General features: G+C 41.0%; 1 protein-coding gene across 1 annotated transcript in view; it reads left to right on the forward strand.

The window, feature by feature from the left end:
- ACOX3 (acyl-CoA oxidase 3, pristanoyl) overlaps window positions 1-26929 on the forward strand; it is a 157192-nt gene that overhangs the window by 14561 nt on the left and 115702 nt on the right. The window contains exons 3-6 of the mRNA XM_030191148.1: window positions 1479-1712; window positions 8969-9043; window positions 10132-10221; window positions 23672-23815. Coding sequence (XP_030047008.1) covers window positions 1479-1712; window positions 8969-9043; window positions 10132-10221; window positions 23672-23815 — 543 coding nt within the window. The remainder of the gene's footprint in view (window positions 1-1478; window positions 1713-8968; window positions 9044-10131; window positions 10222-23671; window positions 23816-26929) is intronic.

The following is a 26929-nucleotide window of genomic DNA, read 5'->3' on the forward strand; positions in this document are numbered from 1 at the left end:
TTCATATTGCCGATAGATATATACAGCACTGATCAGTTCCTGTTCTATTGGGCTGCGTGCACAGATGAGCCAAATCTCTAGTAATAATTTAACTATTGGAGTAAACGTGGTTAAAGTGAGATGGCTAAGATCCAGAAGTGTCAAGGTTTTTGAATTTAAGATCAATCTAGCTGAAAAAGGTAGGGTTTTTAGTCAAATTGGATATGGCCAGAGAGAGCAAGATGCACCAACACAGGAAAGCCATTCCAGGTAAAAAGGCAATAAATAAATCCAACTAAGTAAGGGGCCCTTTTAGTAAAGCTTAGCATACTCTAAATATTAATAAATCCATTTTATACCTATGGATTTCTTAGCATTTAGCATGCACTAAGCTTTAGTTAAAAGAGCCTGAAAAAATGGTACTATAAGACAGAAAGTGTGATGTTTAGAGTTAGCAATGGAAGTGGTAGGCTGAAAGGAAAGGTTGATACTAATATTTGGCAACTATTTTCTTAATAAGCTCCACCACCCCCACTCTGCACATAATAAATAAGTAGCATAGTTGGATCCTGTCTTCAAGCTCTGCTTCCTTTTCAAGAATTCTGTCCCCTTCTTCATGTTTACCCTATACATTTTGGGGATAGAAGCAGTCCCCACTTATTTCTACCTACCCCACTGGCACCTTCTTTCAACATGGCGTCGGTTAATCAGTGGCTCTGCTATGCCCCTTGATGTAAGTTGGGAGAAGAGCAAGGGGGGATCAGGAAAAGGATCTACTCGAAGGGAAGGGAAATATTTGAAAAGGACATGACTTGGAGGTTGGGGCTGTGCCTAGTAAAACCACTGACTTTATTTTGTTGTGTTGGGTGATGGGAGGACAGAGCCACTGTATTGTTCCCCGGACTACCATGGATTTTGGGTAGGAGGCAAGAGGGGACTCTTACAGGGCTGGGTGACCCTTTTGAGAAAATGACCTTGAGATGGGGAGGGGAAAGCCATGGTGTGTTGCCATGACTAGGAATCTGTAGTGTCATGGCAAGGCAAACAAAAAGTCCATGGGATTTATTACACTGTTGTACTTGGGCACTGGCGGTTGGCAACTCCTGCATTTGTGTTAGCTATGTAGTTTCACCACGACTTAATACTATTTATTAACTTGTGTGTGACACAGAGCATGCTATGTTGGAATATTACAGACAACAAACTGTATTAATTTCTGATTCTATTATGTATAGTGATGTGAAAGGTCTTGAATTTTTATACTTTTGGAAGTCAAAATAATCTTACTCCAATTTTAAGAAAAACAATAATTTTCAAACTCAAATTACTTCAAGCTTCTCATGTTTGGAAATTTGTTTCATATTCCTGTTTGTTTTAAAAACTCCTTAAAATTAGGGGAATTTGGGGTTTTGGCCATATTTATTGTATTAAATAATTAACCTTGTGGGTGGTTCTGTTTTTTTTGTTTTTGTTTGTTTGTTTTGGTTGTTCTAATCCAGAAAACAATCTTCACAGCATTAGAAAATGATCCCCTTTTTGCTCGTAATTCTGAAGAACACCTCTCCTTAGAGAGATGCCGTGAGCTCACATTCCTGAGGTGCAAAAGGATCATGGAATATGATTTTATAACGATGGATGAAGCGATGGCTCAGCCATTAAAACTTCTGGTGCTGTTTAGCTGCTTAGCCATGTATGATATGTCTTTGGTTGTAAAATACTTGCTAAATTGTCAGGTGAGTATTATAACTTAAAAAAAAGTGTTACTTTAGATTGTGAACTTTAAAGTGGTTTTGTTTTTGTTTCCCCCCCCCCCCCCCCCCCCCCCCCAGGAAATGGTTTCTTTTCTGAGCTGAATTACATGTTCTATTGATGCCCGACTGCCTGTCTTCCCTTAGGTTCTGCCCGTTAAGAGTGAGCTCATTCCAACCTAATCAAGAACAAGATGCAACAGCAATCTGAAACAGGTCTTTATGTAGTATAATATAGGGTGTTTCATCTTCATAAATCTGGAGCAGAGAATGAGTAGCACATTTTCTGTGAAGGATTAGGTCAGAGACTGACCAGAACATAACTTAACACATCATATTACCATTACTTCTTGCATAGCAAATCAGAACGGTTTACATCTTTAAAATACAAATAACATACAATGATATTCTAACTTATAAAGGAAATCCATTTTATGATAGGACAGTTCTAACAAAAACTTCCACACCAAAGAGAATAAAACAATTTATTCTATTAATCATACAAATCACATCATTCAATACTATTGCCTTTGGTAATATATATTCCCTGTTCAATAGCTATATTTCCTTTCCTTTCTGTGTGGTTCTCTAGATTAACAGTTTAGTCTTCACCTCTTGGTTATACTCAAGGCTGCACTATTGGGCAAGGAGCATAGCAGAGCATTGCACTTATTGTTCAAAGTAAAGTATAATAGTTTTGCACAGGCTAAATGATGAATATGTGGAAAATTTGTTAGTGATGACGCACACCAGAACTGCAATGGTGGATAAACAGTTTCCGTAAAGGAAAGCTCCTATTAACCTTTACCCTGAGTCTCTAGAACGGAGACTTTGGATGCTTCCACAGCCCTTTACTGATTGATTTGTTGAGGAACTCCTTGTAGTGTAATCTGGTACTGTACCTTTCATTCTGAAGATCTTCACAAATTCTGAACAGTACTTCTAGTTGTCTTTTCTGGTTGTACTAGTTCACTGGAGATAAGGATATTCAGTATTCACAACAACATTAGGAGAATTAAAGCTATGTATATTGCCAGCAGATTTTCCCTCTGAAGTCCTATTGCAGCCTGATTTTTAAAAGGTTGGTCACAACCCTTATTTCTAGCCGGGCTTCAACCCAACTCTGTCAGCAAGTTTATGTTGGTAGTTCAAACAGTCTCAGTGCAAGCAATACAGTTCAGAGTCTTTGCCAGATATTTTTCTTCAATAAAATAAACAAACCTCAGCACAGTCTCTCTCGCTCTCCTCTTTTAACTCTATTTGCCTCCTCCTATGGTAGCTGCAACAGTCTCCCTGTAGGGTTCCCTTCTTGCTCACATATGATTTAAAAAAAATTAAGAAGAATAAGAAATCAAAGAGTGCCTCAAAATGTATTAATAGGCAGGTATAAATATAATAAATGAAATGGAAGCAGCAAAACTAAATCTTATAGACCAGTACACTATCCCTCATTAAACTCCGTCTCTTCCTCCAGGTAAACTCTGGCTCTTTAATCTCTATGCTCACCTCTTCTAGCACCTCTGGTTGCTTGGGTGTGAAGTCCCTCCTGGTTAGGCTGGGCAAGAGGTATTTTTCCCTTTTTGATTGCAAACGCAGGTCAGTTTTCCTCCAAGGAAAACTCTTTCAGTTTGGCACTATTACTGCTAATGGGTGTGTTCTAATTCCTGAATATACTCAAGATTTTGGATACCCTGAAAATCTGGCTGGCTGGTGCTCTCAAAGGACAAATTTGAGAGCCACTGATGGAGAAGAGCATATGCCGATACTGGAGGTAATTTTACAACAGATTTGAGCTGCAGAACAGTGTTTACTGTCTCATTCTATATCACATTGCCAAAATGTAAACACCATTTGCATACTTAAACTTATAGAATACTGTCATGCAAGCGTGTAAATGGCAGGTGCATTTGTAGCAGTAGTGTATAATTTTAGCACATAAATGGCTTGGGGGCCCTTTTACTAAGGCGCATAGGCGCCTATGCACGTCTAACGCATGTCAGTTTGGAATTACCACCTGACTACCGATAAGCCTGACAGAAAATATTATTTTCTTCTTCGTGGCATTAACTGGGCGGTAATCGGCAGTGTATGTGTGTGAGACTTTACCACTAAGTCAGTGGGTGGCGGTAAGGTCTCAGGCCCAAAATGGACGCACACACGCCAATTTTTATTTTGCCGCACATCCATTTTTGGCCAAAAAAAGGCCTTTTTTGCAGACACGCTGAAAAATGGACCTGCGTATGTTCAATACACGCGCCTACAACAGCACAGTCCATTTTTCAGCGCACCCTTAGTAAAAGGGACCCCTCAGTGCATAAAATGCAAGAGGGGATAAGTGGGACTGACATTTGTAGCGTGGTTTACAGAATAATTTAAGTATGTAAATGTCACATGTACAGTACGTGCTCACATTTAGGCCAGCCATAGACTTGGCATAAGTGCACCCGCCTAAATTTCGACACATTGATGCCTTTTTATGGTAGTACTCTATAAGAATACTTATGCATAGAAGTGCTTGTATAGAATAGGCTCACAGCCTGCGTAAAGTAGGCACTAAAATTGTGGCATCCAGTTATAGAGTTGTTCCTTTAATGTACTCAAGAAGGTCTTATAAAAAATGGATTACAGGGGCAATTCAGTAAATTGGTACCTAAGACATTAAAATGGGATTCTCAATCCAGTCCGTGGGACAGACCTAACCAGTCAGTTTTTCAGGATATCCAGAATGAATAAGCATAGATAAATCTGCATACACTACCTCCATTCTGTGCAAATCTGCATACTTATTGTGGGTACCTTGAACACCTGACTGGCTAGGTGTGTCCCGAGGACTGGGTTGAGTACACCTGCATTATAGAATAGTAGAGCAAAGCTATGTTCGCTGGCCTAAAGTTAATCAACTTGTCATGACAATTGCTAGTGTAAGTTGGTGTGCACCTACATGTCCATACAACGTGTGCACCGATATGTCCATGTACGGCCCTCAGATTCTATATATGGCACCAAAATTTGGGCACACTCCCGAGATATGCATGCAGATTAATTGGCTAGTGAGCCAATTTAATGTGAATAATTGTGTGCTAACAGCCAATTATTGAAGTTCATTGGCACTCATTAAAACATGCAAGCACATCTAGCTTACGCACTATTCTATAAGGCATGATGCCTAATTCTAATACCGCATAATTCTAGAGGGGCATGGCCATGAAAGGTGTATGGGCATGTTGGGGCGTTCTGAAAAGTAACTTGCATTGTTACAGGATACTGCCTCTTTGCGCTTAACTTGGGTACCAGCATTTACATCATGTTTCAGCAGGCATAAATCTGACACCTAAAGATCGGCATGGGAATCAGCTCTATATGTGCAATTCTAGAAAGGGTATGTGCCCTTTTTATGGAATTGCGCTTAGCGCCAATTTTATCCAGCGCTAAAATTTGAGCACCATTTATAGATTTTCCCCCTAAGTGACTTATTTGACGCTAGTTACAGAATAGTGCCTAGTGCTTATGTGTATTAACTGGCGCAAGTGCTATTATTCTGTACTTCTGCTGTTGATGCCTAAATGTAAGCACCAGCTTTATACAATTGCCTTTTTATATGTGTAAAAAGGTAGGGGCTGATTGTATGTATAGGGGTTTCTGGGGCAGAGAATAGGTGGAACAGTGGCAGAACCCACACTTTATTCACATATTTACAAAATGTGCACGTGCATGCCTATTTTTACTGACGTGCGCAAAAATGCGTGTGCCTATCTTTCCTGAGTTAATTTTTATAAAGGTACATAGTTGCCCCATAAATGCCTCATTATTAATCCTTCCAAAACCCTAGCATGTTGGCTAACTGGAGGGCTCTTGTAGCTCTCTGATTCCCCATTGCACTGATGGATCACTTCACATATCTAGGATTCATCCTTGACTATCAACTCTCTTTTGACCTTCAGGCTAATGCCTTAGAACTTGTTTTGTAGCCTTATGCCAATTCCATCTGTCTCCTCTCAAATAACACTCCTTTATGCTCTTATCACTTCAGGATTAGATTATTGCAGTGTGGTTTACTCCACCCTCAACCTCTCATTGCTCAAATGCTTACAAACCCTTCAGAATGCTACTATTCGAATACTGTGCCACTCCAGACATTTTGATCACGATACTCCTTTCTTAGTTCACCATCTCTGGCTTCCTGTCACCTTTAAGATATAGTATTACATTTTGATGCTTGCCTATAAGTTATTATCTTCCATTACTTATTTTTCATCATGTTGCTCCACGTACCCCATCTTGCTCCCTGCATAGTAGCCATGACTGCCATCTCACTAGCCCCTCAATTCTCAGAGCAAGACTGGTCTCAGCTTGTCAGGGCACTATTTTCTGCACTGCCCTGATACTGTGACATGTTGTGGTGTTTTCCCCAAATTTAAAGCAGAACTTAAAAGACCTTTTTACGTGCACATTTGGTGATTGGATATACTGTGGTTAGCTTCCTGTTCAGCCGATCATAGGGGCTGCTTCTCTATTTTCTGATCATTCCTCTTTTTGCTGCTACATTCTCTTTGCTTATTCTATTTCTCAGTTCTGTTGTATATTGTTTTATCGATGTTCTTTTCCATTTTTAAATTTTTATATACTGCTTTGTTTGCTACAAAAGGTGATATGTTAAGACTAATATAACTACAAACCTAAATCTAATATATCATTGTTTTCTTTTTGCTTTTTTCAACCTGTTTTTGGCATTGAAAACTTTTCTCTTTATTCTACAAAACTCCTCAAATTTCAGCAGTGCTTTCTAGCTGAAGGGTAACTGCAATGTGGGTTAATCTGTTAACCCTCTCAACTCTTGTGTTTAAGATCCTTGTTCAGACCTCAGCTTTGCAGAAGACTGAAGGGGATTTTAGGTCACAATGATTTTAGGACTGGTTTTAACTAGATTTGATTATTGTAGCTCTTTGCAAACAAGACTTTCAAGTACACTAGTAAAGTCTTTGCAGATTCTGCAAAATAATTGTGACCAGGATTGTGAGAGGAGCGTGAAAAACAAGCATATTACACCATGTAATCGCATCCCTACATTTCTATCAGATTTAGGGCCCTGTTTACTAAGCCGCGCTGTAGGCACGCTATAATTTTTAGCGCGCACTAAAAATTAGTGCATTCTAATGCCAGAGATACCCATGGGAATATATGGGTGTCTCTAGCGTTAGCGTGCACTAAAAACGCTAGCGTGCCTTAGTAAACAGGGCCCTAAAAGTGTTATGTTGACCTGGATACATTGTACTTTTGCTAGTAAGCACCCTGTACAGTAGTACAATTTGTAGGAGTTCATAAGCCAATTTGATCTTTATGTTTAGAGGGGGTTTGTTGCTTTACATTCCTCTGTAAGGTAATTTCACTTAAAACCGGAGCAGTCCAATTGATTGGAATAGATTGTTTTAAGATTTAAAACTGATGGGAAATGCAGTGGGTTTTAGGAAACAGCTTAAACAATTTTATTTTTGGGTCAAGTATTTGGCAGAGACATTTTTAAGGCATTATTAGAGGAAGATTGATAGCTTTCCAGAAGAAAGGAATGTATGGGTATGCTGTTAAAGTTAATTGCTAAAAATATTTTATTTTAATGTATGTTTATTGTTCCCTGTTCAAAACTAGGGATGAGTGCGAGATAAGTTGTAGATAAAATAAATGCTATTTTAGTGTAAGTTGGGATGAGATAATCTCAGATATCTGGCGTGCAGGAGGAGCCTAACGGTTAGAGCAGTGGGTTGAGAACCAGGGGTGCCTGGTTCAAATCCTACTGCATCTTCTGATGATCTTGGGCAAGTCACTTTAACCCTTCATTGCCTGTGGTACAAACTTAGGGGTCCTTTTACTAAGCTATGATAAAAAGAGGCATTAGCATGCTGTACACGGGTCTGTCCTGCATGCTAAGGCCATTTTTACCACAGCCATACCCCCCCCCCCCCCCCCCCACACACACACACAATTTTCTATTTTTTTTTTCCATTAATGGCTACTCACTAATGTTGCTATTAGCACACAGCCATTTTTTTTAAAAATTGCCACAAGAGCACTTACAGCTGTCATGAAATGCCTAGCACCCACCTGAGGTTACCCTGCGGCCACATAGAGGGTCTGTTCCCAGCACAGCAAAGGACCACCTGCTCCTTGTGCTCTACACTAGCACCCTCCTCCCATTGACTAGGTCACTACAGCCTCTGAGTTAGTCTCCCACTTTCCAATTATCCCCAGTAATTTCTAGATTACTGGATCCACACTCCCAGTGGTCCTACAGTTCCTAGAAAGCACTAGGACCTAACACACAAACCACCAGGATTCTTTATCAGTCCAGACAGAGAGGCAATAAACTAAATATTGTTTATTGTCTTAAAAATTGAACAGTCCTATCCCCTTTATCATTTTCATTGCCCTTCTCTGTACCTTTTTCTAATTCCACTATATCCTTTTTGAGATGCAGTGACTAGAATTGCACACAGTATTCGAGCTGTGGCCGCACCATGGAACAATGCAAAGGCATTATAACGTCCTCATTTTTCCATTCCTTTCCTAATAATACCTAACATTCTGCTTGCTTAGCTGCCGCCACACACTGAGCAGAGGGTTTCAGTGTATCATCATCGATGACGCCTAGATCCATTTCTTGGTTGGTGACTCCTAAGGTGGAACTTTGTTATTGCATGACTATAGTTTGGGTTCCTCTTTCCCAAATGTATCACTTGCTACAGCTGAAAAATGGGTGAAGCTAAATCCAAATCCCATCCCAAAGTTAGGGGCCCTTTTACTAAGCTGCAGTAAGTATTAGTGTATTCTTACTGCAGCTTAGAATTGCTTTCTGTGGGATGGGCTCTGGCATCCTTTGGTAATTTCCTAATCAGAGCCTTTGTTTTCGCGGAGGGGGCATGTCTGTGGGCAGAGACTGGGCATTTCTGTGCTAATCAGTTAGCACATCTACATTACTGTGTGCTAACTGATTATTGCAAGATTAGCGTATGAGCCTTACTGTCTACAAAATAGGGCTTGATAAGTACTCATGGGCTACTTTTTGTTAATGACCACGCACTGTTTCTCCACCTAGGTGCTCGACCCTCACTCACTAATGGCAACATTAGCGCCTAACCATTAATACAAAAAAATTTGCCAAGGCCACTTTATATCGCAGCTTAGTAAAAGGACCCCTTAGATTACAGTGTTACCTTTTGCAACATATAATGCTTGCAATCTATTTTCAGGTTTTCACAAATGCTGTTGCCAGTACTGGATCTGAAAGGCACAGCGCATTTGTAGAACAAGTAAGATCTATGGAGGTAAGTGCTCATTGAAATAAATAGTTGTACGTTTTTTTGTGTGTGTGTGTTTTTTTTTTCTTTTTTGTTTCTTTTGTTATGAGCCCTGCACATGCACCATTAGTTACTGAAAATTTTTAATGTATTATTTCTAGAGTAGTACTAAAAACTGTCAAGTAATTGAATCAGCAGTTACACCAAGCAATCCCATGACTTCATTTGTGATTAAAAGTTGTTGTTTTTTTAAGTTGAGCTCATTTTTATGTATCCGAATAAATCGAGGCTCTGTTGTGTTAATCTTTGTTATAGAACCCAAGGCGGGTCATACTCTTTGCACGGGTAAAGCATGAGCATCTAGTACACAGGTGCAGGATTTTTATAAAGAGAAGTTGACTCTTTCTTTAGTTTATCAACTGCCTTTTTGAAGAAATCTACCCAAGGCATTCTATAGCAAAAATAAGCCATGCATAGGCAGTAGACAATTGAAACAATAAACACATCCAAGTAACAGTACACATTACACATCAAAACATCTTGATAGCATAGGGTGGAGGTGGAACATATAGACAGATAAAAGAAAATAACTGGAGTTATAAAGTTAGACTCTTCTGAGATACAAACAGTTAAGAGAGAAATTGAAGCTGAAAATGTGAGGAGACCAAAGGGAAAGAAAATGAACAGACAAAGCTAGGGATCCAAGGAACAAGCGAGTTTGATACAGGTTCTTTTTAAACCCTTCTTGCTCTCTCTATTGCTGCTCAGTGTAACTGGATTGTGAGCTGTCAGTGGGGTGCTGCTTGCTCCTCCAGGTATGAAGGTGCAGCACACAGTAAGTGAGGCTGAGCAGTAATGGGCCAAGTGCAAAAGGGATTTTATTTTGAAAACTGTTACAAAATAGCACCCTCCTTGTGATCTTTGGGGAAAGTCACAACCGTCTTGCCCCAGGTGCAAAAAACTTAGATTGTGATCCTATTAGGGACAGAGAAAGTACCTGTATATAATGTGTACAGCGCTGCGTAAGTCTAGTATCGCTGTAGAAATGATTAGTAGTAGTAATACTGTCTCCAAATACTTCTTGTATTAAACCTGTAACGCTTTAATATTTTTAGATATTTGGGTGCTTTGCTCTGACTGAGCTCAGCCATGGCAGTGACGCCAAGCACATGAAGACAAAGGCCACTTACGATGCAGATGCAAAGGTCAGTCTTTCCCATCCAGCTGTACTAGTTTGTTCTGTCTAAGCAACTGAAGATATAATGATATGACCCATGCAGTACAGAACGGATTTGTATTGTAGGTTTCGTTTGTTTTGTTTTGTAGTGTATAGTAAACCAGCATCACACAGTTAACTACACTGCACCATTTGCTAGTCTACTGAGGCTCCATTGGCTCTACTGTCTCTCGGAACTGTTACTAGTACTAAACGACATCCATGTTAAGCACCTGCACACACATAGACCAGCAGCAGCATTAGTGCAGCAACAGTAAAATTAAAAAAAATAATAATCTGCCCAATATGACATATTCATTCTCTCTCTCGGGGAAACATTAGGACAACTGTTATAGTTGGTGATATAGCTGGGTGGCTGGTGCAGTGAAGGTGGCCGACCTGACACATCACCTAGACAGGGTTTTAGATAGTGCTGGAGAGGAACTAGCTGTCTTGGTAAATGTGGGTACGAATGACATAGGAAAATGTGTGAGGGGGGTTCTATAAGCCAAATTTAGGCTCTTAGATAGAAAGCTGAAAGTCAGGACTCTCAAGGCTAAACCTGGATTCGTAAGCCCTTGGACCACTGCCGAGGAACAGCAGTGGCAGGCAACACCCCCCCCCCCCCCCCCCAACCAGGACTGGGCTAGCACACCAGCAAGGCAGGGACTGCAGACACAGATAAGCAAGCCGGAACACACTGACTAGAACTAGGCTTCACCTGCACTTGACCGCCGTTCCCCAGGGGTTGAGCCCCTGGGTGCAGGCAGCCGGCAGGACTTAGAGGAAAGCTAGTATTGGAGCAAGCAGGCTGGAACACCAAGAAACTCACACTAGAAAAGATTCTTAAGCTTGGCCAAAACAGGGTTCAGGGTAGGAATTAGGATTCAGGATTTCCAAACAGGCTTGGCTGGAAGGAAAATGAAAGCAAGCAGGGCAGACACAAGCAGGAGGGGAACTGAAGCTGAAGACAACCAGCCACAAACAGAGGAAGAACGGATACTATACAGGGTAAAGGACTTTAAGACAAGCTTGACTAACCAGGGTAGGGCAGAAGCCCAAGGTGAACAGGGAACCAAACAAGACAGACTAGACAGGACACAAAGCTAGGCTATACAGACAAGAACTAGGGCAGTGACTGAAAGCTGCCAAGCAGCCACTAAGAAAGAAAGACATACAAGCAATAAAGCTAAACTGAAAGCAGAATCTAGCAGACAAACAGAGAACACCAAGGCTAAAGTACACACAGGCACCAAGAAATAAGCACAGAACAAGGCAAGAGTGCAACTGCACACCGGTTACCTCGAGACCCTTGACAATGCAAAGGCCCTGCTGAAAGAGCCAGGTGCCTAATAAAGGCAATCGGAATAATACAAAAAGACACCCCACTATCCTTGGTAAAAATTATATATTGGATACAAAAAAACAAAGATCAGGCTAACAGCACAATAAGGTCGGCGTTATCAGGGGAAGCCAGTGGGGCAGTCACATATTGTGACTGGGAAGCAAGTTGGAAAAGCAAATCGAGCAGTTTTCATCAAATGAACAAGTGCAGCATTTTTACAAAGAATTATTTGGGGGGAAAAAACGGCTAAAAGATAAGTTCACGTTTTTCAACATTGAGCACTATATTATTTGTTAGCACTTTTTGATTTAGGCAATAGCACTTACACTTGTGATTAAGAGTTAGCCCTATGAAAGATGTGCTATGCCACCGGGCAAAATCAATCATATTGCCTTAAAACCGGTGGACTTTTCTGAGGGTACTCTTTTAACAAAAATATTAAGAGACTCATCAATTTATATCATGAGTATTGCAGTACAAGTATTTTTTTTAAGTGCTTGACCTTATTGTGCTGTTAGCCTGTTTAACATAGCGTTAATAAAGGCAATCAGCAGCTGAGGCTCAGCTGCAGGAATTTCAAGGCAGCTAAGGGTGAGGCTAGCTGTCAAATTTCCAACCAAGTCTGGAGGGCTAGAATATCTGGACCGGACTGGAATGAAAGTCTGGAATGTGTAGGGAGACAGCAAGACAGTCTATGGCAGCCACCAGTTCTGGCCACCAGTGGGCGAGGTGAGCACAGCCAAGGAAAGTAGTCACCATCGTGACATTGAAGTCCAGATTCTCCAGGGTTGCATTTTCAGAGATGCTCCCTGTTCCATTTGCAGGAATCAAAAAGGCAGGCAGAGCTCCAGTCTCGATGCGTGGTTGAGACAATGGTGCAGGAATGAGGGATTTAGATTTGTTAAGAACTGGGCGACATTCTGGGAAAGGGGAAGACTGTTCCAAAAGGATGGGCTCCACCTTAACTGGGATGGAACCAGGCTGCTGGCACTAACTTTTAAAAAGGAGATAGAGCAGCTTTTAAACTAGAATGGGGGGGGGGGGGGGACAGTCGCCCAGGAGCACATGGTTCGGTGTGGAGTATCCTTGAAGGATACTATTGAAATGGGACATTTAGGGAATCCCAGTAGAGAGGTTTCAACAATGCTGAAAATAAGCCGGTGTGCTTAATGAGAGAGCAGGATAAAGGATGCACATTATCTCCTTCAACTTCTAGCCAGCTTGTAGAACAAAGGAAAAAGCACAATTTGACGTGCCTGTATACAAATGCTAGAAGCCTAAAAAATAAGATGGGAGAGTTAAAATATATAGGACTAAATGATAAGGTAGATATAATAGGCATCTCAGAGACTTGGTGGAAAGAGGACACTCAATGGGATGCTGTGTTAACAGGGTACAAATTGTATCACAATGATACAGAGGATCAAATTGTAGGGGGGATTGTGCTATATGTTAAAGAGGGAATTGGGTCAAATAAAATAAACATTCCACATGACACACATAGCAGCTTGGAATCATTATGGATAGAAATTCCATGTGTGAAGAGAAGGAATATCCTTGTAGGACTGTACTTCCATCTGCTGGGATAGAACGAACAGACGGATGAAAAAATGTTTACAGAGATTAGAAAAGCTGGCAAATTGGGCAACACTATAATAATGGGTGATTTCGATTACCCTGATATTAACTGGATAAATGATACATCAGGGAATGACAGGGAAATGAAATATCTTGATGTAATAAATGACTGCTTCTTGGAGCAGTTGGTCCAGGAACCGACAAGAGGGAGAGCCATTTTGGATCTGGTCCTTGGTGGCATGCAGGGCATAGTGCGAGAGGTGGCGGTGTTGGGCCCCCTGGGAAACAGTGATCATAACATAATCAGGTTTGAGCTACTTTCTGGGATGAACCCGCAAAAGAAATCTACTATAGCTGCATTTAATTTTCGAAAGAGCAACTATAATAAAATGAGGAAAATGGTTAAAAAGAAACTAAAAGGATCGGCTGGAAAGGTTAGGACACTAAATCAGGCGTGGATGTTATTCAAAAATACCATCTTGGAAGCCCAGTCCAGATGCATTCCACGTATTTGCAAAGGTGAAAAGAAGAGAAAGCGTCAGCCAGCATGGTTAAAAGGTGAAGTAAAAGAGGCCATTACAGCCAAAAGATTGTCCTTCAAAGAATGGAAAAAGGACCCAAATTAAGAAAATAAGAAGCAACATAAGCGCTGGCAAGTCAGATGCAAAGCATTAATAAAGAAGGCTAAAAGAGAATATGAAGAGAAACTTGCCGCAGAGGCTAAAATTCACAATAACAACTTTTTCAAGTACATCTGAAGCAGAAACCTGTGAGGGAATCCATGGGACCATCACGAAGGAGCAAAAGGGGCGCTCTGGGAGGACAAGGCCATAGCAGAGAAACTGAATGAATTCTTTGCTTCTGCCTTTACGGATGAAGATGTAAGAGATCTGCCTGTGCCAGAAATTGTTTTCAAGGGTGATGATGCGGTGGAACTGAAAGAAATCTCGGTGAACCTGGAAGATGTACTGAGCCAAATTGACAAATTAAAGACTAGTAAATCACCTGGACTGGATGATGTACATCCAAGGGTATTCAAAAACCTCGAACATGAAATTGCTAATCTGCTGTTAGTAATATGTAACTTGTCGTTAAAATCGTCTGTAGTACCTGAAGACTGGAGGGTGACCAATATGATGCTAATTTTTAAAAAGGGTTCTAGGGGTGATCCGGGAAATTATAGACCAGTAAGCCTGACGTCTGTGCCGGGCAAAATAGTGGAAACTGTTATAAAGAATAAAATTATGGAACATGTAGACAAACATGGGATGAATAAACCTAATCATATTTGCCTGATGCTAGGGTCCACCTTGGGGGTCAGCGCTCAAGAAAAAGATCTGGGTGTCATGTAGATAAATACGCTAAAATTTTCTGCTCAGTGTGTGGCGGCAGCCAAAAAAGCAAACAGGATGCTAGGAAATATTAGGAAAGGGATGGTGAATAAAACCAAAAATACTGTAATGCCTTTGTATCACTCCATGGTGTGACCGTACCTTGAGTACTGCATTCAGTTCTGGTTGCTGTATCTCAAAAAAGATATAGCAGAATTAGAAAAGGTTCAAAGAAGAGTGACCGAAATGATAAAGGGGATGGAACTCCTCTCGTATGAGGAAATGCTAAAAAGGTTAGGGCTCTTTAGCTTGAAAAAGAGACAGATGAGGGAAGATATGATTGAGGTCTACAAAATCCTGAGTGGTATAGAACGAGTAGAAGTAAATCAATTTTTTTTACTTGTTCCAAAAGTACAAAGACTAGGGGATGTTACTTCTGTCACTAGCTCCCAGATCGTGAGCCCTTGGGCTCAAGCCGTGAACAGAAGGGAAAACTACGAACGGCCTGGGATGGCCCGAACCACAACTAGAACAAAATTAATAAACTGCAGGGTACTCACCCAGAACATCAGGCTCCAGAGGAGAAGCGCAAAACTCCTCAAAGGTAGAGAACTAAAGGACACGTTTGGCCTGCACCAGCAGGCTAGGCTGCAGCCAACTACCAGAAGTGGAGCCACAGGAACCAGCTGGCAACAGCAGGACTCCACAGGATAAAGCAGGGACAAAGATACCAGAACAGCTTCTCGAGACTTCACCTGCACTTAGCCACTGTCCCCCAGGAGTTGAGCCCCTGGGTTCAGGCGGCCGGCAGGACTTCAGGCCAACCACAGGCAGCAGTTGTATCAGGTGAAGCTGAACCAAACAGATAGGCAAGACAGACCAGGCAGGATCCAATAGTACAGAGCAATAAGCAAAAGAAGTACAGGCTAGAGCAAGACTTTTAGGTACAAATAACCCACACAGCCAGACACAGAGAGCAATGGGTTAACATAGCACACTAACCCCAGATAAAGAAGTTGAACCATAACAGACAGATCTAAAACAAACAAGTTGACACATCACAGAAGGCACACACTGCCCCGTCAACCAGAGAACACAGCCCAGCTGCAGAGAAAAGCCCCGTCAACCAGAGAACACAGCCCAGCTGCTGAGACAAATACAAAACGGAACAGAGAGAAAATGCTGACAGCCAGCACCTAGGAACACAAAAGAGGGGAAACAGATTCCTTCAGCGCACAGAGCAACAGCTCTCCGAAGAAATCAGATAAGAGGACAAAGCAGGAGAATCCTAAACGCTAGAGCAACGCTTACCTACTACTACTATTTAGCATTTCTATAGCGCTACAAGGCGTACGCAGCGCTGCACAAACATAGAAGAAAGACAGTCCCTGCTCAAAGAGCTTACAATCTAATAGAGTCAGACATGGGAAGCAACTGCTTGCCCCGGGATTTGTAGTATGGTGTGTTGCCACTATTTAGATTTCTACCAGGTATTTGTGACCTGGTTGGGCCATTGATGGATTCAGGATACTGGGCTGGATTGACCACTGGTCTGATCCAGTGCAGCTTGTCACGATTGTGGTCGTGACCCCTCTTTGACTCACCTTATTTTCCAATGGTCAGCTTATGAGCTGGCTCCTGGTTGTTCTTTCCTCTTGCATTGTTGTTTCTTTCCTGTAGTGTTTCTACTTCGTGTGTTTCAAGCCTCTTTCCTGTGTGCTCCAAGCCTTACTTTGGTGTTCAGTGTGTTTCCTGCCTCTGTTCTGTAGTTTTGACATAGTTAGGTCCTTTATAAGGAAGTGGTGGACAATGGACATTCATTCAGGGCCTTTGCAAAGCCAAAGGTCTCCACGTCTGTGTGCTTGTTTAGCACTTTGGTCCTCTTTCCTAGGTTGTGTGCCTGTGGGGCCCTTCTGTTTTTCTGTTTGTTTGTGGGCTTTAGTTAGCCCTTCTGCTTAGTTCTCCTGTCTGTCTGTGTCCAGGTTTGCTCTTCTGCTTAGTTCCCCAGCTTGTCTTTGAGTGGCTTCCTTTATCCTTGAGTGCTGTGTGGCACATCCTTGAGTGAGTTGCTGTTCCAGTCTTGTCTGTTCCAGCTCTGCCTGCCTACAGCTTCAGCTCCAGTCCTGTTGTTCCAGAGCAAGCAGTGGCTTCCCCATGTCTATCTCAATAACAGACTATGGACTTTTCCTCCAGGAACTTGTCCAAACCTTTTTTAAACACAGATATGCTCAGGACTACCGAGAGACAGAGCCAGGCCTGGGACAGGGCCATTGTCCTCCCCCCCCCCCCCCCCCCCCCCCCCACACACACACACACACTCGGACTGCATTTGTCACTCCCTTTCCAGCGCAGGCTGCTACACTCGGGCTGCAGCCACCACCCTCTCCCTTACCTTCCTGCATCTGTTCCTCCCTCGATCTGTCGCTCTCCTGTTCCTGAGTTCCAGGACCCAGGTTATCATGTTAATACAAGTGCCCAAGTCATGACACACAGGAGCAGAAGAGAGATCGAAGGATGAGAACTTTCTGCCTGCCTCTGGAATCTGGAATCCTTACCGGTGCTGCCCCCCACCCCCAGGTGGCCCTGGATATGCAAACCATTGTTGTCAGGTTCTCTGGCAATGAGTTCCAGAGCTTAACTGTTCCAAGTGAAAATAATATTTCCTTCTATTTGTTTCTAAAGTATTTCCATATAACTTCATCATCTCTCCCCTCAGCTGTCTTTTTTTTCCACAGCTGAAGAGTCCTAACCTCTTCAGCCTTTCCTCATATGAGAGGAGTTCCATCCCCTTTATCATTTTAGTCATTCTTCTTTGAATTTTTTTCTAATTCCGCTATATCTTTTTTGAGATACAACCAGAAATGAATTCAGTACTTGAGGTGAGGTCACACCATGGAGTGATGCAGAGTCACTATAGTATTCTTGGTCTTATTTACCATCCGTTGCCTAATAATTTTTAGCATCCTGTTTGCTTTGTTGGCTGCTGCTGCACACTGGACAGAAAACTTTGGCATATTGTCTACAATGATACCTAGATCTTTTTCTTGACTCCCAAGGTGGACCCTTGCACCAGGTAACTCTGATTTGGATTGTTCTTCTCAATGTGTATCATTTTGCATTTGTCCTCATTAAATTTCTTCTGCCATTTGGATGCCCAGTCTTCCAATTTCCTAAGATCTTCCCTCAATTTTTCACAGTCTGCATGTGTTTTAACAACTTTAAAATTTGCAGATGACACAAAACTGTTCAATCACCTCACTCATTGTTCCGTTTTTCAGATCATGTATAAATGTTAAATAGCACTGGTCCCATACTGATCCCTGCAGGACTCTACTATTCACCCTCCTCCACTGAGAAAATTAGCCTTTTAACCCTACCCTCTCTTTTCTGCAGTCGCTCCTCTCTCCTCCCCTGGAGCACAGCAGGAAGTTGATGTCAACTTCCTGCTCCTCCAGGGGCAGAGAAAGGAGTGACTGCAGAGCCGACAGCCCATGCTTGAAAGCTGCTGCGGCCCTGCGCTTGCTTTTTTAATGTTTTTTGTTTTTTTGGTCGCGGCCGCTGCTGCTGAAGAGGGGAAGAAGCGGTGGCCAGGAAATTAATACCGGGTGGAAGGGGGAGCTGCTGACGCCGTATCTCAGCGGGAGACTTTCCCACTTTGGCGGGAGTGCGGGAGATGACCCGCCAAAGTGGGAGTCTCCCGCTGAATGCGGGAGACTTGGGCAGGTCTGTATAAGACGTAGTCTGAACATAGAGCATTTCACCACCTGTCCTATTTGAGACCTAAAAGAAAGCTCAGTGTCTGTGAGTTTGCCAAATATGCGAGTGGCTGAATGCTGTGGAACTAGGGTATTGCAGAGACAGATGGGTTGAATGAAGCATTTGAGTGGTTGGTTGGTGAAGAGAAGAATCTTGGACTTGTAAGGATTGAAGACAAGATTATTGTCTTGTAACCAATTGGTTACGTGCTGATGCATGTCATTCATAGCTAAAAGTTCCTTGGGGCTGTGAGGATCTACGATGGAAAGAAGCTGAATATCATCAGTATAAATGTATAGTGTAAAAGCCAAGAGACTGAACCAGGGTAAGCAAGGGAGAAAGGAAGATGTTAAACAGAATGGGGAACAAAATGGAGCCCTGGGGTACTCTGGATGTAGAGAGTGGAAATCGTGTTGTTATAGTGCACACAGTATTGTCGATTTGTACGATAAGATTTAAACCAGTGAAGAACTGTTCCTGATAAACCAATATGGAGATGCTGTAGAAAGAGTATGGTCAATCGGTCAAAGGCTGCGGTAAGATCTAAGGAGAGAAGAAAATCTGATCATAATTATGTAGATGGGTGCGAATGTATGTAGTGAAACCCTACAGGGTTGTTTAACGCCAGAAGCCAGATTGGTATGGATGTAATGGGTTAGTTTTGTCTATAAATCTGGAGTGTGAACCATCATTTCAAAAACTTTAGATAGAAAGGGTAAGTTAGCAAAGGGGCAAAAATTATTAGAGTCAGTTAGTTAGTGATTGGAAAAGATGTATAGGTTTGGGGTAGACAGATGCAGATTTCCAGGAACAAGGAACCTGTCCTGTATGAAGACTGAGATGAGTCATGGTGTGAATGCAGGGAAACAACATATCCAGAAACTTTCGAATAAATGAAGTCAGGAGGGGATCCACTGGAGCTGTGGTAATGTGTAGGGGACATGATAGTGTGGTATAGATCCTGGGATTTGGGGACATAGAAGGTAGCCATAGAGTTGGAAATAGTCAAAAGAATCAGTGAAGCAGGAGGAATTAGGCTTACAAGATGGTATTTTTAAACAATGTTCATGCTTTAGTGTTCAACCTTTGCAGCTGAGCCTTTTAGCTTCTTTTTAACCATTTTCTTCATTTTATCGTAGTGGCTCTTTAAAAAAATTAAATGCTAATACAGTAGTTGTCCTTTGTGACTTCACAGCAGATATCAGCTCAGATTTGATCATGTTTACTTCTTGTACTATGCCCTTCATTCCACTAAGGACTAGATCAAAAATAGCTCCCGCTCTTGTCAGTTCCTACACCAGTTGCTCCAAGAACCAGTCATTTTATTATTTCTAGGAATTTTACCTCCCTAGCACTCCTTGATGTAACATTTTATCCAGTCAGCATTGAGGTAATTGAAATCACCCATTATTATACTGTTGCCCAAGTTGTCAGCTTTCCTAATTTCTGTAAACATTTCTTCATCTGTCTGTTCTGTCCTGGTGGACAGTAGTACAGCCCTACAAGTATACCCCTTCCTTTCACATATGGAATTTCTATCCATAAGGATTCCACACTGCTATCTGTTTCATGTAGAATGTTTGTTTATTTTGTTTGGCTCAATTCCCTCTTTAACATATAGTGCACCCAACCCCCCCTCCAATTTGATCTACTCTATCATTGCTATATAGTTTGTACCCTAACAGTGTCCTATTGATTGTCCTTCCATCAGGTCTCTGAGATGCATATTATATATACCTCTTCATTTAGTACTATATACTCCAACTTTTTTAGGTTTTTAGCGTTTGTATTCAGATGTCCTGTTTAATGTCCTGTTTCAATAGTATCCTTCAAGGATACTCCACATCGAACCATGTGCTCCTGGGCAACTGTCGCCTTTCCTGCCCCCCCCCCCCCCCCCCTCCCATATTAGTTTAAAAGCTGCTCTATCTCCTTTTCAAATGTTAGTGCCAACAGCCTGGTTCCATCTTGGTTAAGGTGGGGTCCATTCTTTCGGAATAGGCTCCTCTTTCCCAAGAATGTTACCCAGTTCCTAACACATTTATAGATAACTCATTTTTATTTGTATATCGCAATAATGAAAATATCCCCAACAATAATGACACATTTCAAACCGAGTAGAAATGTGTTTAATATAAATTTAAATCCCTTATTCCTGCACCTTAATCTCAACCATGCATTGAGACTTCAGAAGTCTGCCTCCTTCTTGGGTCCTGTGCATTTCCAAAAACGCTGCCCTGGAGGATCTGGACTTCAGCTTTCTACCTAAGAGCCTATATTTGGCATCCAGAACCTCCCTTCCACTTTTTCCTGTGTCATTTGTACCCACTTGTACCAAGACAGCCAGCTCCTCCCCAGCACTGTCTAAAAATCCTAAGTGATGCATGAGTCTACCACCTTTGCAACCAAGTGACCAGATGATCCTCACATCTACCAACCACCCAGATATCTACATGCCTAATGATCAAGTCATCAACTACAACAGCTGTCGTAACCCATCCTTCCTGGTCAGAAGTTCCTGGAGGCACAACCTTGGTATGAGAGGATATTGTATCCTCTGGTGGGCAGGTCCTGGCTACAGGATTATTTCCTACTTCACCAGGATGCTCTCCTTCTAGGAGACCTCCCTCCTCCTAAGGCCTTTTCTAGCCTCAAGAGAATGGACTCATTCTCTGAGAGCTAGGAGCTCTTTATATTTAGCAAACTTATAACCTCTAGCCGACTGGGAGATAAGTCATACATGTGACACTCAATGCAAAAGATTGGATAGCACCCCTCCTGCTGCTGGGCTGTTGTCTGCATCTTAATATATTGAGTTGTTTAATTAAAATTTGTTAAGGTACTAGGGATATTAGATTAGTATAAAGAGCCTTACAATTATATGGTGTATTGTGTGATTTTTATTTTTATTTAGTGTTTGCTTCTCAGAAAGTAATGAAATAAAATTTAAAACTCTCTAATGAAAACTCCCCTCTTGTTATCCTAATTAGAATAATTAACTAGGGATAGATGGGTATGAAGACTGAACTCAACCCTGCTGTTAATGCTGTAGGCAGAAAGTTCCAAGTTTAAAACTTTGGGGAAAAGGATTTTACAATATGGAAACTAGTTGATTAAAGTTTGCTTTTTTCTTTTTTTCTTTTTTTGTTCCAATATTTTTATTATGTTTTGTAGTCAATAACAAATGGCTAAAATAAAAGCAAATAACTAGCATAACAGATTAACAATAACAAAGCATCAGCATACATGTTCAGACTAAGATTATACAAGAGTTATTGCTATAATAAGTCATGATCATACATAAATTCAACTCTAATAGAGGTTATTATGTAGTTGATCTAGTAAAGAAGTCCATATTTTTTTAAATTCAAACTGCCTTTATCAATAAACCTACAATGACTCTTTTATCCCCATTCTTTAAATCAGCCAAGCACAGAGCAAAATTATGTTCACTTACCCAGAGAAATGTCCTCTTCTCTCTGAACTTCTTGGAAAAAGGTTACCTGGAACCTATAGTTTTGGTTCTAAGGAGGCTGCTTCAAACAGGAATAAGTAATAATAATAGGAGAGAGGCAGTAGCTTACCAGCAATCCAGAGGAGCAGAAGCTTAGGAGCCTAGGAGCTAGGAAATGATTCCTCAGCAGTCTGATGGTGGAATGGTGGCAGGCAGTCATTGCACCCTCACAACTGGGATGGAAGAGGGCTAAGAGGTGGGGGTGAGTGCTGCAGAAGGATAGAGGTAGAGAAGAAGGTTATACGGCTTTGGGGTAGGGGAGGAAAGGAAGGATAGAGAGTAGTAGTAGAGGGATGAAGTAGTGCAGAAGAGAAGGAGAGAGATGAGGGCTTTTGGGTAAAGGAGGGAAGAAGAGACTCTGGGGCTGGTACTTCACAGTGAAGGAAGGAAGAAGTAAATGTTACTTCTCTCATTTTTATTGTGCAGAGGTTCAGTTTAGGCACCCATAGAAAGAAACAACCACAACTGAATCTAAAATTTTGTTCCCTGGTGATGACTACAAACTGTTGTAGACCCAATGGGCCTGGATGGAATTTCATGTCAAATTTAAAAAAAAAATCTTCGTTGTTTTTTTGAGCAATTTTGTACTATAGAAGTGATATAAAAAGAGCAAGGTAATGAGTTTTTATAAGAGTCAGCCCTTCTGGCCCTGACCTTCAACATAGCAGTGAACACCGTGACAGCTTAGCTGCACAAGATATAGATAAAACAAGTGTAATCTATAGTCCACATTCAGATCTACTTTTTCTGTTTTAAAAACTGTTTTTCAGTAACCCACTTGACACACACAGTATACAAGTACTTTTAATCTAAATGTATATGTGTGTATGAATGTATGTATGTATGTGTGTGTGTATGTATATATATATATATAGCACCCCGACAAAATAGCCCTGACGAGCCCCAACAAAAAACCCCCAACAAAACAAACGTCTAACAAAACAGCCCTTCACAAAATAGCCCCTACCATAATAATACTTGACAAAATAGCCCAGATCAAAATAGCCATAGACAAAATACACCCTCTCACAAAAAAACCCTTGACAAAACAGCTCCTTCAAAAAAAATAACCCCTTCACAAAATAGCCCCCTAGAAAAAAAAACACACCACAACAAAAATGAAAATATGCACACTTTATTAAACCCAGAATCAATACAAGTTCCACAACCCCCCCCCCCCCCCCCCCAAACTACAATAAAATATCCAAAACTATAACAGAACTTGAGGGGAGAGGGGATAGCACAAATAATGTACATGTATACCGTTTCAGTATTGCATACAAACGTAAACAGATCGGATTAGATTCAGTAAATGGTGCCAAATTTGGGCACCAAAAATAAAAGAGCGCTTAGCACTACTTATAAACTGTGATCCCAGTTGGGCACCATTTATAGACTAGCGCTATGTGCCGAGATCTGTGTTCAATTTTGGGTATGAGGATTTACACCAACTGAAACCTGCTGTAAATCCTCGTGCCTAAATTAGGCGTGGATCTATTGTGCGCACCTGCAGTGAACGCCCTGGCAAGACCATGTCCCCTTTTCAGTTGCATGCTTAAAAATTTGTGTGCACATTGTTACCAAATAGCACCTAGCAAGATGCACGTATAAATTCACATTGGTGCGTATTAGTGCCAATAATTGATTGACAGCACCCAATTATTGGTGCAAATTTGGGTGCATGCAAATTTGCACTTGCAATTTTGAGTACCATTTATACAATTTAGGAGATAACCATATACTTCACTCCCATCGACCTTTAGTCTCCTTCCTTGTAAATCTTTGTGTAAATATTTGAAACTCTATTCTGAACTGGGTATTTACTAGTGATCACCGTACCTGCTGTAGTGATAGATGGATCTGTGTTTATTGGTTTGTACAGCAGTGCAAATAATTTGCTTCTTCATTGCTACAGGAATTCATCCTGAACTCTCCTGATTTTGAAGCAGCCAATGTTGGGGTCGGTAACATGGGCAAGACTGCAACTCACGCTGTTGTGTATGCCCAGCTCTGCACCCCTGATGGAAAGTGCCACGGCCTGCATGCCTTTGTTGTACAGGTGGGAAGAAAGTTTCTGCATTACTCACAGTGCCAGTCTTCTCTTTGGGCTGGCATTAAGTTGGTAAAATTTTCTAAACCTTTTTTTGTGCATAAAATGCCTCTGATTAAGTTATCTCATGCTTAAAATTACACGTGGCGCAATTAGGTGTGTACTTGCACACGACTATAGGTATATTCAGGGGAGGAATTAGGGCAACTTGTGATTTAGACATGTATTTTATGAAATCTTTAAATCCAATATTATGAAGAATGAAGCTTCATTACACTCATAAACAAAAAGAACACAACTTCACCAAATAGTGTTTGAATGCATTTTATAAAATACATTAAGGAAATGAGGCCTAATGGGTGGGAGAGGTAGGTTAAATGATAGCTTTTAGTTTGTCATGGGACAGTTACTTTAAAAGTTTCATTTATTTTGCTTTGTTTGTATACTGTTGGTGTCTGTTAATAACAATAAAAAGATGTAAACATAAAATATATGCTAGCATTTACACCAGCTCCCGGCCAGGCTTAAATTTATTTATTTATTTATTTATTTTATTTATTTATTTATTTATTTATTTGCTACATTTGTACCCCACATTTTCCCACCCATTTGCAGGCTCAATATGGCTTACATTATATTGCAAAAGGTATAATTATGAACAGAGTAATAGGTTTTTAAATTTAACATATTACTGTGTAAGAAATAAGGCAGATAGGTGTGTACAATGATTTACATAATACATATTAAGAAGCAATAAAATAAATAATATTCATGCCTTCAATCTAGGTGTGATTTTTGCCGGATTTGTGCTAGTATTTTATAAAGACAAGTACCTGGGTGCCTTTGTAAAACAGGCACCTACTCCACCTCCGGAAGCGGGCTATGGTGGTTGCGGCATTAGATACTATGTAACAGTCAACAGTTGTCCGCTTTGGAAAAGGTTGTTCATCAAGTTTCAAAATCTATGATAGACTTGGAATCTTTACCCCCAAGTTGGGTATTGTTACCTAAGCATGGCTATTGCCTTTGGTGTGGAAAATGGTGACTCAGTCTTCCATTGGGAGTAATTCCTGGTAGATGGAAACATGCATTGGTGGCTCCTGTGCTTGACCTTAGATTCGTTGATGCCAGAGAATTATAGACCTATTTCAAATCTTTGCTTTTTTTTTTTTTTTTTTTTTGCAAACATAGTAGAGAAAATAGTGCTGGCACAATTTATGGATTTTATTGAGGAAGCAGGAGTGTTACACTCAAGACAAATGGCTTTTCTGCAGGGTGAGTTGAGAGTGATTTTAAACTGAGGGGATATGGCTTTGGTTATATCCTTTGACTTAGCGTCTTCCTTTGATGTCGTAGGCTGTTTGTCTCCTTCGGTTAAAAACCATAGGTATTGATGGTGTAGTGTATGCCTGGTTTGAGAGTTCTTTTTTAACTGGCCTTAACTTTTGTGGTTTGTGAGGGGCAGGTGGAGTCTGAGGTTCAGCAGTTGAGATGTGGGGTACCTCCAGATTTGGTGTTATTACCTATCCCATTTGTGCCATTACTCCTTACGTCTATGCTGATGATTTGCTTCTTATGGTTTCGGGTTCACAGGTGGATGTTGCTTTGGTGCGTGCACAAGAATGTGTGAATTCAATAGTTATCTGGCTACAAGTACATCAATTGGTCTTAAATACAAAGAAGAAGGTTTGTTGGATTATTGATGGGAAGGATCATCCATGCTTAGAGATAAAATTGCTGGATGAAGTGTTCCTGTTGTAAATAAGTTTTTAAGTATTTGGGTGTTTTGTTTGATTATCAATTGACTTTTGATGAACAGGTGGTAGCTTTAGTTTGTTGGAGCTATATGGTGTTGTGTAAATTGCAGGCTATCTGGGATTATGTTGATGAGAAGGTTTGTGTGATTCTTTTATATGCACTTTTTATGTCCCAGCTTGACTATGAGAAACAAAACAAACCAGTGAGGTAAGTCTTTCCTCCGAAAAACAAAACAACAAAAGGAGGAGAAGGACCTCACGGAACCGTGAGAAACAAAACAAACCAGTGAAGTTTGTTTTGTTTCTCACAGTTCCTTCTCCTCTTGTTGTTTTGCTGCCAGCTTCACTATGCAAATATGGTGTATGCAGGGATGACTCAAAATAATTTGTGTAAGCTGCAAACCTTGTAGAATACTGCAGTTTGTGTTTGGGATGTGCTCTTTAAGTCTGATCATGTTACTCTGCTTTATATTTATCATTGGTTGCCTGTACATTATAGAATTTTTGTTTTATATTAATGATTCTTCCTCAGCGTATACTATGAAAAATTCCACAGTTCCTTGTTGGGTTCACACACCCTTATATTCTAGTTAGGAACCTGTGTTCTCAAGATTTTATGTATGTATGTATTTATTTTGACATTTTGACCCCACATTATCCCAAACATACTTGAGTTCAATGTGGCTTACAATAAATAAAACAGGCAAGGTTTACAATACCATAATCAAAATATCAAGTATGAACAGAGTAGCAGAAATGAGATACAAATAAGATATAAACAATAAACCATTGATGGCCATTGACGGAACCCAGCGTAGTCCCCAAGGGTCCATCGAGCCCAGCATCCTGTCCACGACAGCGGCCAATCCAGGCCAAGGGCAAATGGCAAGCTTCCCAAATGCACAAACATTCTATACATGTTATTTCTGGAATTGTGGATTTTTCCCAAGTCCATTTAGTAGTGGTTTATGGACTTGTTCTTTAGGAAACCGTCTAACCCCTTTTTAAACTCTGCTAAGCTAACCACCTTCACCACGTTCTCCGGCAACGAATGCCAGAGTTTAATTATGCGTTGGGTGAAGAAAAATTTTTTTCGATTTGTTTTAAATTTTACTACACTGTAGTTTCATCGCATGACCCCTAGTCCTAGTATTTTTGGAAAGTGTGAACAGACGCTTCACATCCACCTGTTCCACTCCACTCATTATTTTATATATCTCTATCATGTCTCCCCTCAGCCGTCTCTTCTCCAAGCTGAAAAGCCCTAGCCTCCTTAGTCTTTCTTCCTAGGGAAGTCGTCCCATCCCCGCTAAGGACTATACTTTGTCTACTAACCCCCTCCTAATCAGTATGGCCACCCCTCTCT

The sequence above is a fragment of the Microcaecilia unicolor genome, chromosome 2 (assembly GCF_901765095.1).
Source record: "Microcaecilia unicolor chromosome 2, aMicUni1.1, whole genome shotgun sequence".
NCBI lineage: Eukaryota > Metazoa > Chordata > Amphibia > Gymnophiona > Siphonopidae > Microcaecilia > Microcaecilia unicolor.